The sequence below is a fragment of the Panicum hallii genome, chromosome 6, assembly GCF_002211085.1.
Source record: "Panicum hallii strain FIL2 chromosome 6, PHallii_v3.1, whole genome shotgun sequence".
In the NCBI taxonomy this organism is placed as follows: Eukaryota; Viridiplantae; Streptophyta; class Magnoliopsida; order Poales; family Poaceae; genus Panicum; species Panicum hallii.
This window is the reverse complement of record NC_038047.1, coordinates 36322079-36336108: the sequence shown is the minus strand read 5'-3', so window position 1 is coordinate 36336108 and position 14030 is coordinate 36322079. Positions and strand designations below refer to the sequence as shown.

General features: G+C 48.3%; 2 protein-coding genes across 7 annotated transcripts; one reads left to right on the top strand and one right to left on the bottom strand.

Annotated features, from left to right (window-relative positions):
- Positions 1-259: 259 nt before the first annotated feature.
- LOC112898590 lies at positions 260-2571 on the bottom strand. Of its 4 annotated transcripts, XM_025966938.1 has the most exons (3): positions 1922-2570; positions 1826-1846; positions 260-1792 (listed from the first exon to the last, which is right to left on the bottom strand). In XM_025966938.1, the coding sequence occupies exons 1-3, from the start codon at positions 2324-2326 to the stop codon at positions 734-736; spliced, it is 1485 nt and encodes a 494-aa protein (XP_025822723.1). In that variant the 5' UTR covers positions 2327-2570; the 3' UTR covers positions 260-733. The 4 variants fall into 4 exon arrangements, with proteins under 4 accessions (XP_025822723.1, XP_025822721.1, XP_025822722.1 ...); XM_025966936.1 differs by having other exon boundaries at positions 260-1765; positions 1799-2571; XM_025966937.1 differs by having other exon boundaries at positions 1826-2571.
- Positions 2572-6880: 4309 nt separating this feature from the next.
- LOC112896964 (uncharacterized methyltransferase At1g78140, chloroplastic) lies at positions 6881-13284 on the top strand. 3 transcript variants are annotated; one of them, XM_025965101.1, is made up of 9 exons: positions 6881-7232; positions 7345-7439; positions 7530-7661; positions 8192-8294; positions 8993-9183; positions 9361-9472; positions 12429-12536; positions 12748-12949; positions 13039-13284. In XM_025965101.1, the coding sequence occupies exons 1-8, from the start codon at positions 6996-6998 to the stop codon at positions 12886-12888; spliced, it is 1119 nt and encodes a 372-aa protein (XP_025820886.1). In that variant the 5' UTR covers positions 6881-6995; the 3' UTR covers positions 12889-12949; positions 13039-13284. The 3 variants fall into 3 exon arrangements, with proteins under 3 accessions (XP_025820886.1, XP_025820887.1, XP_025820888.1); XM_025965103.1 differs by having other exon boundaries at positions 6882-7232; positions 8192-8273; XM_025965102.1 differs by having other exon boundaries at positions 12748-13230.
- Positions 13285-14030: the final 746 nt, after the last annotated feature.

Here is a 14030-nt window from a genome sequence, read left to right as displayed (position 1 = left end):
CAGCTCACGGGGCGGGGAGGGAGGAACTCCGGCAATCATTCACTCACTCGTCCCCATCTCGATCGATCGGCCATTCCCGGTTCTAGGTTCTAGTTCACCCATCCTTGTCGAAGAAATCACGCAGATTTTATTTCCACGGAGGAACTGCACAGTTCTCCTATGTGGTATGCCAGCATTGTGCCTCCGACTCTCTGAGCTTTGGGTTGCATGGATCTCCAAGGAATCCTTGCTTTCTTGCGAAATTCTCAAGAAATTCAAGTACTCGAACACAACGAGGCATTTCACATATATATGAACAAAACAAACACCACCAAAAATCACACATCCAAAATTCGACATCGGTTAGTCGCCACGGGGGATTTTCCCAACCGGGCAACGTAATTCCTTACGCATTAGTAAAAGGATTCTAGTGGTACTGTGGTAGCATCCTTATTCTCCCCAATTATCAAGTTTTATCCTTCTGTACCCAAGCCAATAATTTAAAAAGAAAAGGGGCGAGACATAAATAATAAATGTGGAAAACGGAAAAAAAGGAAAATCACAGCTTCCACCCTTCTTCTTTTCCTTTTTGTACCCTCCTTTTTCCTCCTTGTTAAATTCTGGCCATTCTTTCTTACACTCGCGCCCTTTGGTTTCCGCCATATTGTCTTTCCTTTTTTCACACAGGCCCCGTCCTCTGAAATCTCGAATCTCTGTTGTTACCGTGCCTCCCTCGCTCGCTCTGCTAGTATGCTCAGCTCTTCTTCCACTCCTCGGCGGCGCCGTCGGTGCCGGCGAGGTAGGCCTTCTTCCTCCTCTCGGCGCGCGCGCAGGCGCACACGACCACGAAGCACGCCGCGTACACCGCGTACACGCGCCAGTTGGCGCGGGGCGCCTCCCCCGCCGCGGCGCGGTGGAAGACCGCGGCGTAGTAGTGCAGGCCCACGGCCAGCCCCACCACCATCTGCGCGAGGCCCAACGCCTTGGTGGCGTCCCCGCCGCCGTCCTCCTCGGGGGACGCCGCGCCGGAGAACACCGCCACGAGGTCCACCATCTGGAGCACGAGGTAGGCCATGAACCCCAGCGACTGCGCGGCCTGCGTCCAGGCGTACGCGGCCGGGGACGCCGCGTGGAAGAACCGGAGCGGCTCCAGGCCCGTGGCGGCCGCGGCGAGCGCCAGCGTCGCGAAGTAGATGGCGAGGTACGCCTGCGCGAGGAGAAGGGCGCGGTGGAGGAGCGGCAGGTACGGGCCCATGCGCCGGACCAGCGCGGTGAGCATGAAGAGCGGCAGCAGGAGCACCAGCACCGACGCCGCGGAGGCGGCGGCCGCCGCCCACCGGCCGCCCAGGATCGGGCGCACGCCGTCGGCGATCCCGGCGTTCGCCGCGGACAGGTACGCCTTGGAGTGGTGCGACAGGCGCGCCAGGTCCGGCATGAGCGTCTCCTGCAGCCGCGCGGGGAGGCCCCGGAACTCGGAGATGAGGTCGCCCGTCCCCTCCGCCTCCTCCGCGAACACCACGTCCTCCTCCACCTCCGCCCCCGCCGCCGCCGCCTCCTCCTCCTTGCTCACGGCGGTCGCGTTCGCCTTCGCGTCGGCTACCACCGGCGCCTTCTTGCCGGACTTGGCCGGCTTGGCACCGGCGTCCGCGGTCGAATTGGCCGGCTTCTTGGCCTTCCCCACCGCGGCCTCAGATTTCGCCGTCTTCCCCGGCTTCGCAGCCTTGGCAGGCTTGGCCGAATCGTCGCCCTTAACCTTGACCGGCTTGGCCGAATCGTCGCCCTTAACCTTGGCCGGCTTGGCCGAATCGGCGCCCTTAACCTTGGCCGGCTTGGCCGAATCGGCGCCCTTGGCCTTGGCGGCCGCCGCCTTGTCCGGCTTCGGGACCTTGGCCTTGTCCGCCTGGGGGACCTTGGCAATGGAGGCGTCCCCGCCCGCAGCCGCCTTGTCCGGCTTCGGGACCTTGGCCTTGTCCGCCTTGGGGACCTTGGCAATGGAGGCGTCCCCGCCCGCAGCCGCCTTTCCGGCGGCCTTCTTGGCGGCCCCTTTCGCCGCGGCGGCCGACTCCGACTTCTTGGCCTTGGCGACATTGGTCTGGTTCTTGGCGTCGCCGGCGAGCTTCTTCTTGATCTTGGCCGCGGGGGCGCTCTTGGCCGGCTTGGCCGCCGGCGCGTCCTCCCCGTCGTCACCCGCGGAGGACGCCGCCAGCAGCGCCTTCCGGCCGCCGGTGGCCTTGGGCTTGGCCTTGGGCTTCCCCGGCTCGGCGGAGGCGCAGAGCGCAATGTGGGAGCAGAGGAGCACGAGCAGCAGGAGCAGCGCCAGCAGGGGCCGCGGCGACCAAGGCGCCATTTTGGGCAGGCCGGCGCGGAAGATCTAGGCGGGGCTTTGGGGGTGGAGACTGGAGAGTGCGGCGGCGGCGGCGGTGGATCCGGGGTCCGGACGGACGGAGGCGTGAGGGAGGGTTAAGGAATCCCCGGCGTGTTATATACGGCCAGAGATCGAGCGGAACTGTGTGCGCTAGAGCGTGAGAAGTGAGTGGTAGGCGAACCGCTCACACCACCGCCGCGGCAGGGGGAGGGAGGGAGAAGAAGAAGATGGGTTGGTACAGCTGGTACAAAGGTCACGTGGTGCGTCTCCGCCTCCCGGAGGCAGACGTCAAACCGTCAAGCGGCCAAACTCTACCGCCGCCCCCTAGCGTGGTGGTAGGACGACGACGGTGGTGTTGTTTTTTAATGGGTGACACGGATTAAACTTGGGTGGTAACGGGTAAATTAGTGGCAGTGTGATGTGAATACTGCTTATACTGCGGTAAAAAAATCGCTAGAAGGGGAATTTTCCCATGTTGCTAGAGGGATTGACTTTCCGTAATTCCGTTTCTTCTCCGTCTAATTGTACTATTTGACAGTCTTTGCGTGATCCTCCAATTTGTGAACTGTGCTGGTGTTACTCATTTTAGAGATACACGAACTTTTCCGCATGAATGCACTCCATCCAAAGTTAGGGAGTAGATTCCTTGCTATCAAAAAGTCCGAGCAGTTCACGAGTGGAACTGCAGAATCTTTGCATGATCCTCCCAAGTTTAGTCAAATAAATTGGATCGGAGGGGTGGATTCTTGGCTATCACTGGAGGGGGGGGGGGGGGGGGTCTCTCTCAACACAAACACCCACTAGCTCCAGCTGCTGGTTGCAGGGGGAGTAGATGTTTGCACTGGGGGTTTACTGGCACTTCTTTTCTCTGCAGCCTTTCAACAGCTAAAAGAAGAGCAAGAGAGAATCATCCTATTCATGGGGTATAAATAAGTAGCATCCGTAGGAATCTAAAGTAGGAGTAGAACAGAGCAAAATCCACGTCATTTTCTGTTAATTTCTGTTAAAGAACAGCAAAAAAAAGACACTTATTTTCTGTCATAGCCCTTTTCAGATCATGGCGCATGGTTATCGCTATCAAGGACGTACTGATCTCAGACTGCGGCTACTGTCAAATCTTTTAACTTTTGTTGAGGCAGTTCATATACAAATTGTGGAATTCCTTATGATCAATCATCGTTGCTGTCTTGTTGAATTCATCCTGATCATCATGTTGAGTAGTTTCAGATTAATACGTGAGGCATATTTCATCTGAATTTTCTGATAGATGTAGCAATACATTTTCAGATCCACACTATAAGCTGTAGCTGAGTACTCCATTTCATTGATATCCTGCAAAAACTGCAATGAAGTGAAGTATAAGCTGCAGAAATTGGATTGGAGACCTGGACCCATTTCATTGTTTGGAAGAAGTTACATGATGTAGTATTTACAGAGGTACAAGAGCCACACTCCACAGGCCTTTAGGAAAGAGATAAACATCATAGATCAAAATATTAAGTGCAAGTTGGTGCTGAAAATGATTATTCTGTCAGCGGCTCAGTTGCTTTTGAGTGCTAATCTCTGAATACAGTTCCCACGTTACTTAACTCCAGATATCCCACTGAGATACACTAGCTGTGCCTAGAAATGGACCTGATGACCTCAGGATGGTCACTTCTGCTTCTTAGATTTCTTTGGCTGAAGAATCTTGGTGCTTCTCGTAACCACAACACGTTCGTTCAGTGTTTTTTTTTCGAGAACTTTCCTGGGCAAGCATTTCATTAAGAAGAAGCAGGAGTTTTACAACGAATGCACACGACCTTGAACCTAAGCAAGTTTAAGATGGCTACAAAACAACAAAGGTTCGTTCAGTCTCATAGCACACATTGCATTTGCAGCAGATTCTGACCGCCCTTACAAATAATCAGCTTCTCGAGCATAGACAGGCAGCACGACAAATGTGCTTGGCGGCATACAGTCTTTGATAACTGACGCGGTCATCCTAACAAGCTGAAGTTTCAGCATCAGTTCGCCATGGATGATGCTGACACAAGTTCAGAGAGTAGCACAGAGCCAGAGATAGCAAAAATCAAAAACATATCGGTTGGGTTGGGTTCGATCTAACACAAGCAACGCATATGTGTATTTTTTTTTGGTTTGGCAAAACTGTAACTAGGGCGACCAGCAAGAAAGACAGCTCTGAGAGAGAAGCAGATTGATTATTGCTCTGAATTTTTTGAATGATGATGAAACTGAAGAACATTTTCTGTTGTTACTTGTTAGGGGTACAAGAGATGGATGGTCAGCCATCTTTGTCTCGCTGAAGAGCGAGGTTGCCAGGGGATGTCGAGCTTGGACAGAGTCAGGTAGCTTCGGCGTACTTTTTGTTGCAAAGCCTCCTCAAGCAATGCATCTTTGGAGGAACATGCTTTAAACAACAAAAGAAATAATTTTTGATCAGTCACAGTTATGCGTTCACTAGACATTAGCAGGAACATGAAACGAATGTAGATGTACCTAGAGGACTAGAGCTCAATTATAATACGCATTAGGGTTGTCAGGATTCCTTTCGAAATGCATTTACATACCCGCATATAGAAATTTAAACTTGCCAATAGCAACTAGCAAGTAATTACAGATGAAGTTCACTGAAAGATGTATGCTAATTGTGACATTCAGAAACAAAGTTTAATCAGGCAACATAAGAAGACCTCTTTTGCAGCAAAAGAAAGAATCCTTTGGCGAGGGCGACCTTCCTCATCAACTCAGTTACACTATTTGTCAACTCCATCACTACATCATGTAGGATGTAAACTGTTGTGTGCTATCTTGGCTGAAGTGGATTGAGAAATCAATATAATTCTTACCTTTGGGACCATTTCATTAAGCCAAGTAAATAAGTGGCTAACTACTAATCCAGTCCTTGCAAATCCAGCCCTGATAACCCAACGTAAATCCTTAACCAAATTCCAAAGCCCCAGTCTTTGCAAGAAGTGGTCAAAAGTGAAGACTTCACTGTACTAAGTGTACGGCCGAATACTAACTGAAGAAAAAACCCGTATGTAACCGGAACCCTGAATGTGTCACTGTTCTTGTACGGGGACAATCAAGAATCCAACCAGTCGCGGTAGGAGGTGGCTGCAGAGACCGCGCGGTAGCAGAGCAGCAGTACAAAGCAACCTTGGACCGGAGCAAGGCCACACGGACGCGATCGACCCGGAGCCGGAGAGGTAGGCGACAAAAGCGGCGGGAGTCGACGGTCGTGGTGGTTATGCAGCAGGGCGGGGAGAGCGGCTGCGGCCTTTAGACGGCGCGGGAGGCAGTGACAGCGGCAGCGCGCTGGAGGCGGGAGGCTGGGACGGCGGCAGCCGTGGCCGAGGGAAGCAGGCGCCAGGCGCGTTTGTGTTACAAATCGAGCCATCGCCTGAAGCGTTTTGGCAGCGAGATTTTGGCCTGTTGTGGCCCACTTCCGGCCTCATCCGCTCGTGCTCGCCGCCGCTTCGTGCTCCTCCTCACCGGCTCTTCGTCCTCCGTCTCGCCACCGCGCTAGGAGGCTTGGAGTTTCGGGACTAGGGGTTTCGAGGTGCCGGGTCGTCACCGGCGAGATCCCGGCTGTAGTGAGAGGGTCTTGGGTGGAGGGTAGCCGGCCGTGGTGGCGGGTTACAGGCGGGGTGGTGGCTGCCTCGGGTCGCGGGCCGTGAAGGATATTCGGTGGTTTGCGGGGGAATCACGACGAGCTCCCCGGCGCTCAACAGAGGTAAGTTGGGCGGCAGGGTCGGTGGCAGCGCGTGCGATGGCGGGAACCCATCGGAGGCGGCGGTGGAGGTCGACGCGTGGGCGAGCAAATCCAATGGCGGCGGTCGTCGGCGGTGAATCCGGCGGCTCCCACCGCCGGAGATGAAGGTGGAGGGTGGGGCGGGGAGCCGGGGACGAGCGGGGCGACGAGTGGGCACGAGGAGGAAGAAGGGGTTTTGGACCGCTTGTGGGCCGCTTCAGGCGATGGGTGGTGATTTCATCGCCACTAGTGATGTATAATCGCACTCCGACAGGCGGGCTGGCGGAGGCGGCCACCGAATGCAGCGGCAAAAATGTACCATGACAGAAGGTCTTATGGGCTTATGGCCCATGACTTTCCATAGGATATGAATGATTAATTAAAGGAGCGTTCGAGTAAGGCGAATCGCGCGCGAGGTGGCCGCCGTCCGCACGCAGTACTCGGCCCATTAGCACTTATCTGCGAAAGATGCAGCCTAGGGGCCCATGCCGTGCGCCATGAATCTATGATAGATAGATCGAGGAGAACAAGTGATGTACTCGGTCCGTCAATAAAGAATTTAACTCTCGCTTCCTCAAATAATTTTAAATTTGAGTAGATTTATAAAAAATATAAATATTTATGTCTCTAAATAGATCTAGTATGAAAATATATTACATAATTAGTTTAATTATATTTTTTTATAATATAAATATAAATACTATTTTATTTGTGTAAGTTTGAAACTGTTTATTACTCGGGAAGTGAGTATTTCTCACTAAGCGAAGGGCCCCACTCAGAATCGCAAGCCGACCTCACCACAAACAGTGTCCTGTCGTGGAGGCCCCGGCCCCGTACGCCACGCCGCCCACCTGCTCCCTCCATCGCTTGCCCGCTCCGCCTCCTCCGTCCTCCATGGACGCCCACGCGGCCACGTCTCCGGGGCTCCACCACCTCTCCCGACCTCCCATGGCGGCGCTGGGCGCCGCGACCACCCGCGCAGCAGCTCCCGCGGCGCCGCGCGGCAACAACCGGCACCCGCGGCACCGCGTCGCGGCGCGCCGCGGCCGGGCCGCCCTGGCGAGGAGGTTCGAGCTGCGCGCGAGCGTCTCGCCCGCCGTCACAGCCGACGCACCCGACGAGGCGGCCGCGGTGAGTGCCCCCGCCCCGCCCCGCGCCACCCCGCTGACGCCTTCCGTCGAGCAGGCGAGGAGCCCACTCGGACGGCACGCTCCGCAGCAACTGAATGTGGTTTTGTTTCCAGGAGCCTCTGGTGGAACCGGCGCCGGAGATGAAGCTGAGCAAGCTGGCGTGCCCAATCTGCTACTACCCCCTCGTGAGCGCGAGCGATCAGTCAGGGTAAGCGAGGTGTCCGTATCTCGTCCGGCCTCACCTTGCCTGCCAATTGTTTATCGCAGGTTCCCGCTCTGACGGTTTGTTCCTTTCTAGTGATGCTGCGAGTCTCGAGTGTTCTACCTGCAAAAAAGTGTACCCCAATAAGCAGGATTACTGGGACCTTACAGTGGCAGTTGGTTCGTCCGAGTACTCGGAGTCCATGCCAGCAGCAACTGAATTATTCAGGTAAAGAGGTTTGTTTCTTCTGGAATTGTTTAGCATGGTGAGTTTGGGTGAAACGAGGGGCGTGAATTATAAGAGGAAATTGATCTGCTGCAACTTGGAAATATTCATGTTACGGGCATAATTCACTCAAATTCTGCTTCAGATGGGCAGCATGTTCACTTAACCTTCTGCTTCAGGTCTCTGTGAATTGCAATTCTTTTAACAATTACTCTCTACTAACTAAAGCTGAAAGCATGCCTAAGGCTCTAAATCAGTAGTGCAAGAACTCGTCACGTCTTTATGAAGCCTTGGAAATGTTGCAGCAAACATGTTTTCTTGTGCATAGAGAGTTAGAGAGAGGGAATGATCAAATAAATGGTCGTTTTTTGAGAAAAAAAAGATCCAATATAAGGTTACAAGTTGGTACAAGTATCAATGTCTGCCGAACTCTTTTTTGCTTGGGAGTTGGGGTACCAAGAATATGACTCTGCATTTGTCAACTAGTTCTACCGTTATTATTTCTTAGTCCTTACAGATGATTATTCGAACAGGACTCCGCTGGTATCATTTCTTTACGAGAGAGGATGGCGCCAAAATTTCATATGGGGTGGTTTCCCGGGCCTAGAGAGAGAGGTCATGCTGCTTAATTATATTGTATGCATAAGGATGTTTGATTGCATCTGTGAAACAGTCTCACATGTTAGGAATAGCAACTCAACTCAACTCAACTCTATTGCGATGCCCCAAAGGGGATGTATACAGCATGTACAATATGCAGAAAGCCCCTTACACTAGTATCTAACTACAACAAGGGGGATACATCTAACGTCACAGTCGGCACAATGTAATTTGATTAGTAATTCCTTTTTCTTTCCCATGCGAAAAACATGGTACTCAAGAGCTCTGTCAATCAGTACTTACTCTTCCCTTACACACAAAAAAACATTACTTACTGTGGTGGTAAACTGCAACCAATTCTTCAAAACCATATGATTATAGTCTTTTACTTAGAACTGAGAACTTTCCGGGAATAGCCATGCTAGAAAAAATGGCCCTGTTGTGTCCAAGTTGGGCCCATTGTAACTGTTGAGCTGTTGTTGACTCTGGGGCACCAGGCCTGTTCATTTTCAGGTGAGCTGGGTTTTGGCCAGGGTGTAGCCTCATCCCTTAGAAGTAAGTACCCAAGCCTCTAATGTCAGTCTTAGCTTGGCCGTAAACCCACACAATCCAAGCTTGAACCAGGTTCAGTTTCTTTAGCAGCTTAGGTATACATATAAGCATTTATGTATCATTTGTATGAGCATATAAATGTAACCTTTTAGACTTTGTGAAGAGCATTGCTATACCTGCAGTTTGAAATGGCTAAAACTTATTTGAAGCCGACAATTGGAGGGACCGTTGTTGATGCAAGTTGTGGAAGTGGCCTGTTTTCAAGATTATTTGTTAAGAGCAGACTACATTCTCTTGTTGTGGCACTAGATTTCTCAGAGAATATGTTGAAGCAGTGCAATGAATACATCAAGCGGGAAAATATTTCAGATGAGTATGGCTTTGATCATTGTTGTTTTTTTCTGTAACTATTTTTCATGTTCTATTGATTAAGTTGCAGCACTCATTTACTCCGTCATGTCAGTATTCGTGCATCCTATTTTGTGACCATGGTTATTAGTTTATTCTAACATCAAATGTAAACCCTAGTGTTACTCTGCTTCTGTTTCAGGAGATTAGTATTGGTGAGGGCTGACATATCCAGACTCCCTTTTGTGAGTGGCTCAATTGATGCTGTGCATGCAGGTGCTGCAATTCATTGTTGGCCATCACCAGCTTGTGCTGTAAGATCCCTATTTGAATTGCGAATTCATGTCACAAACAAAAGGCTCTCATTGCTTTACGTGTTTCTTAATTGCAATGCTGAAGAGCTTAACAATAATCCCTTCTTCCGTGCACTCAAAGTAATGACAACATGCTAGTTTCCCTACATCCATAAAAAATAGTTCACTTCATGTATTTTTTGTGTTAACCTATCGACGTGGTTGCTTCACATTCTTCTGTGCACTCAAATACATGCCAGCATGCTAGTTTGCTACTTCCATAATGCTCCTTCAAAATGCACATGCATTGCAAACATCACTCTTGTGCCTTGAAGGCTTGAACCCATATGCATTTTATATTTTTTTTAGAAAAACAGGCGCACGGCCCTGCCCCATTTCTATTGAAACGAAGCAGAATGTAGCATGTTCAGTACAGTTTCCAGCAAAGAGCGCAAAAAGGAAAAACAGGGGGGAAACCTGACCCTTGCCTACAGCAAGATCAGCCCCAGCAGACAGGGAACATCCCCAGCAGTCATTACAGTTTAAGCCCAAAGGGTAGAGTGACAGCTAGAGAAAAAGATCAACATCTTGATGCTTTTTAGTGCTTCAGCCGCCCCCAGTCGAACTCCCCTCGTTTGAGCTTCTTCACAAAGGCATTATCGACGAAGGGGTCCTGATCAGATTCCCCAAAGAGTTGCACCAGTGGTCCACTTCTTGCACCATGTTTTGCTTGAACATCGGTCTCCAAAGCTGCATGCACCTCCACAGTCTTCTGAACACCTGTTTGATGTCCATCCATTTCTGTGAACGAAAAACCATGTCATTTCTGGTTAGCCAAATACACCACAAAACTCCTGCAGAGATGGTGTTAACAGGCTCAAACTTTTTACAATCTAGCCATCTACCAGCCATATCTGTATAACAAGAGACAGAAAGGCCACAAAAGTCTGAAACAGAGTTCCAAAGAGCTTTAGCAACAGTACAATAAAAAAAGAGATGGCTGATCGTTTCCTCTTCTTAACAAAACATACATTCTTTAGGTTTTTCTATCCCTCTCTTCAAGAGGTTGTCCTTGGTCATCAATTTGTTATGAGAGAGGAGCCAAAGAAAGATTTGGATTCTTGGTGGTACATTTATCTTCCAAACCGAGGGGATATAGACTGGCTGCACCCCTCTAAAATTTATAACCGCATAGAGAGACTGAGTGGAATACACTCCTTTGCTCTCATAGGCCCAGACCAAAGCATCACACTCTTGGTCATAGACCACACTAGACACTATTTCCTTCAGCTCAAACCACCTCTCAAGCATTTCACTATCAAAATTCCTTCTAAAGGTCAGTTTAACCTCTCGACCATCCCACACTTTGTCCAAAGTCTCCCCTATTTGGTTGTTAATGCAGTATAAGTCCGAAAACTGGACTGCCATAGGAGCAGTACCAAACCAGGTATCCTCCCAGAACCTAATGCTTTTTCCATCCCCCACCTTCCACCTATACCCAAACTTGAGGGCCTTTGCTGCCCAGATTATACCCTTCCAGAAGGTTGAAGGGGAAGGGGTACTGGGGCGACAGAAAATGTTTGGAGCTCTCCTAACATATTTTTGCTTAACTATCTTTTGCCAGAGCTTATCTTCATTTTTTATAAACCTTCTGACCCATGACCCTAGCAAAGCCAAATTCAGGTCTCTTAAATCAGGCACTCCAAGACCACCATGCTCTTTTTTCATACTAACAAGCTGCCAGTTAGCAAGATGGATTTTTCCATGTCCCTCAAAATCGTCCCAAAGACAGTTTGCCATATGGGAATTTAGGAGTTTCAGGGTCCACTTTGGAAACTTGAAGAAGGACATAAGGTATATAGGAATGCTTGCCAAGCAAGTTTTAATCAAGATTAACCTTCCTGCATAGGAGAGTAATTTTCCTCTCCACCCAGCAATTCTTTTAAGAATCTTATCAACAAGGGGCTGTATGTCCTCTCTCTTGAGTTTTTGATGATGTAAGGGAATACCTAGATATTTGATTGGAAATGCCCCTTCAGGGCACCCAAAAACCTCTAGCATCCCTTGTTTCTCATGATCCTCTAGGTTCATGGGAATTAGTTTACTTTTATGGTAATTGATGCGCATCCCAGACATTTTTTCAAAGTGGGTAAGGATCCATTTCATGTTATAAGCTGTCTTCATCACTTTTTAGAAAGATAATAGTATCATCTGCGTATTGCAGACTAATTACTCCATGGTCTATCACATCAGAGGCAAGGCCTTTAATAAGGCCATCATTAGCTGCTTTTTGTAACATCCTAGTTAACACGTCTACCACTAGGTTGAAGAGGATAGCGGACAGAGGGTCCCCTTGCCTCAAACCTTTCCCAGTTTCAAAGGAGACCCCCTCCTTGTTATTGACAATGCATCCTACAGAGCCATTGTGCCAAAATTTTTCCATCCAGGCCAACCATTTTTGACCAAAACCTCTTTTCCTCAAGACATCTAAAAGAAAGTTCCAGTTGACTTTGTCATACGCTTTTTCATAGTCAAGTTTCAGAACCACCCCAGGTTCTTCACTTTGGTGCACACTATGAATAATCTCATGGGCTGTGACCACACTTTCTATAATATATCTACCTTTAATGAACACAACCTCAAAATAAGTAACACAGCCACAATACAAGAAAACTAATTCAGGGCACTACCTCCGTTCTTATATGTTTGATGTTGGTCGAACACTCCAGATAACCAGCATCAAACATTCAACAATGGAGGGAGTACTTGTTACAAGTTCATGAAGCTTGATAAAATAGAGAACAAGGAATTGCTTTCATGAACAACTTTAGGAGATTGCTATTTTCTCTCTCTCGAACAGAGCAGTGCATTGAAGTTTAGTGATCCGTCCATCAACAATGTTCTTTATCCAACTTCTCTTCCTCCTACCTGGTGACAGTTGGTGAAAGTTCTTATTATGTTTGTGATCTTTTTATAGGTTGCAGAAATCAGTAGAGTCCTTCGCCCAGGGGGAGTTTTCGTTGCTTCTACATTCGTAGCAGATGTTATTCCGCCAGCTATCCCGATATTGAGGATTGGACGCCCGGTAATGGCCCTACTCCTAATCATGCACACATAATGGTTTTCATGTGACCACAATAGATCAACTAATGTTAAACCTCAAATATTCTTTAGTGTTATGACACCTCCAAGTCAGAGCGCGGGAGATTAAACTTTGCATAGTCTGGTTTTGCTATCTGTAGATTCACTTTGCCCTGCTCCGTTGCCTTACTCTTTCGCTTGGAATTATCTTGCAGTACATTAGCCAATTCACTGGCAATAATACCTTCTTATCCGAAGTGGAGTTTGAAGATCTTTGCAAAGCATGTGGGTTGGTTGATTTCAAATTTGTCAGAAACGGGTTCTATATAATGTTCTCTGCTACTAAAGCAAGCTAATTAAAGAGCTGTGATCATCCAGAAGTTTATGACGGGATTCCTCAGTCTGATGCTTCAACTGGTGAATAAGATGTTTTATAATTGTGTTTGGTGGACTATACTCAATTATCTTCGATGATGTCATGATAAAAGTTAAATTTGTTGCTACAGGTTTCTTTCTATGGATGACTCCCTTTACTCTCAGGGATGCTAGTTTTGCTCAAGGGACGTGTCATATGATTTGTGAGTACACATGTTTAACTTGATGACAGCATTATGGCATGGATTATATCAATTCATTGTATATAGCCTCAGAGATGTTACAATTACATAATTTATCTACTACTCGTTAGTGTTGATATATGTGGTAGCCTTGATTGAAACCTACTAACTAACGTGCTATGAATTATTCTGGAATGTAAGTATCAGTGGGAGCAGAAATAAGTTTAATATGTTAATTGTTGTAAATTATTTGTACAACGTTTATATATTTTTTTTCCAAATTTAGTTGTAAAAAATACGGATATGACTGATCTTCAATTACGACCTGGTTTAGCTCACGGTACACTTCGACAGGAAGCTTCTATTACGTTTATGTTTTAGTCATGAACATGAATCAGCCGAGAGACTGCCAACCAGGCTCGAACTCAGGATGGCAAGGTCATGTATGAGCCTCCCGAAAGAGCTCGATGTTTCTTTCTTAACACAAAGCAAGGGATGTTTCTCTTTCTGGTCAAGTTTTTTTTTTGGAACCAATCAAATATGCGTCAGTCGAAGTCACGGAGCATACAATTCTTTCGCAAAAAAAAAAAAATGGAGCATACAATTCACTATCCGTCATAGTTTATACCATGGAAATGTATAGCCATGATCACGGGCATGTATAACAAGCTAAGCAAAACCGTTGATACACTGACACCAATTTTGTTTGTCTATATTAAGAAAATTGTGGCAGAACCGCTCGAATTAATCCGGCTTAAATGTACTAACCATCACCATAGAGGCAATTCGGGCTAACACGCATTTAAAACGGATTTAAAACGGAGTAAAACGACAGTCGGGTAATATCCCGAAGCAAATATTGGAATTTCGATCGAAACAATACATACATACAACCCACACGAAAGTGAGCCCAGAGATTACAACAATTTATAATTTTTAGG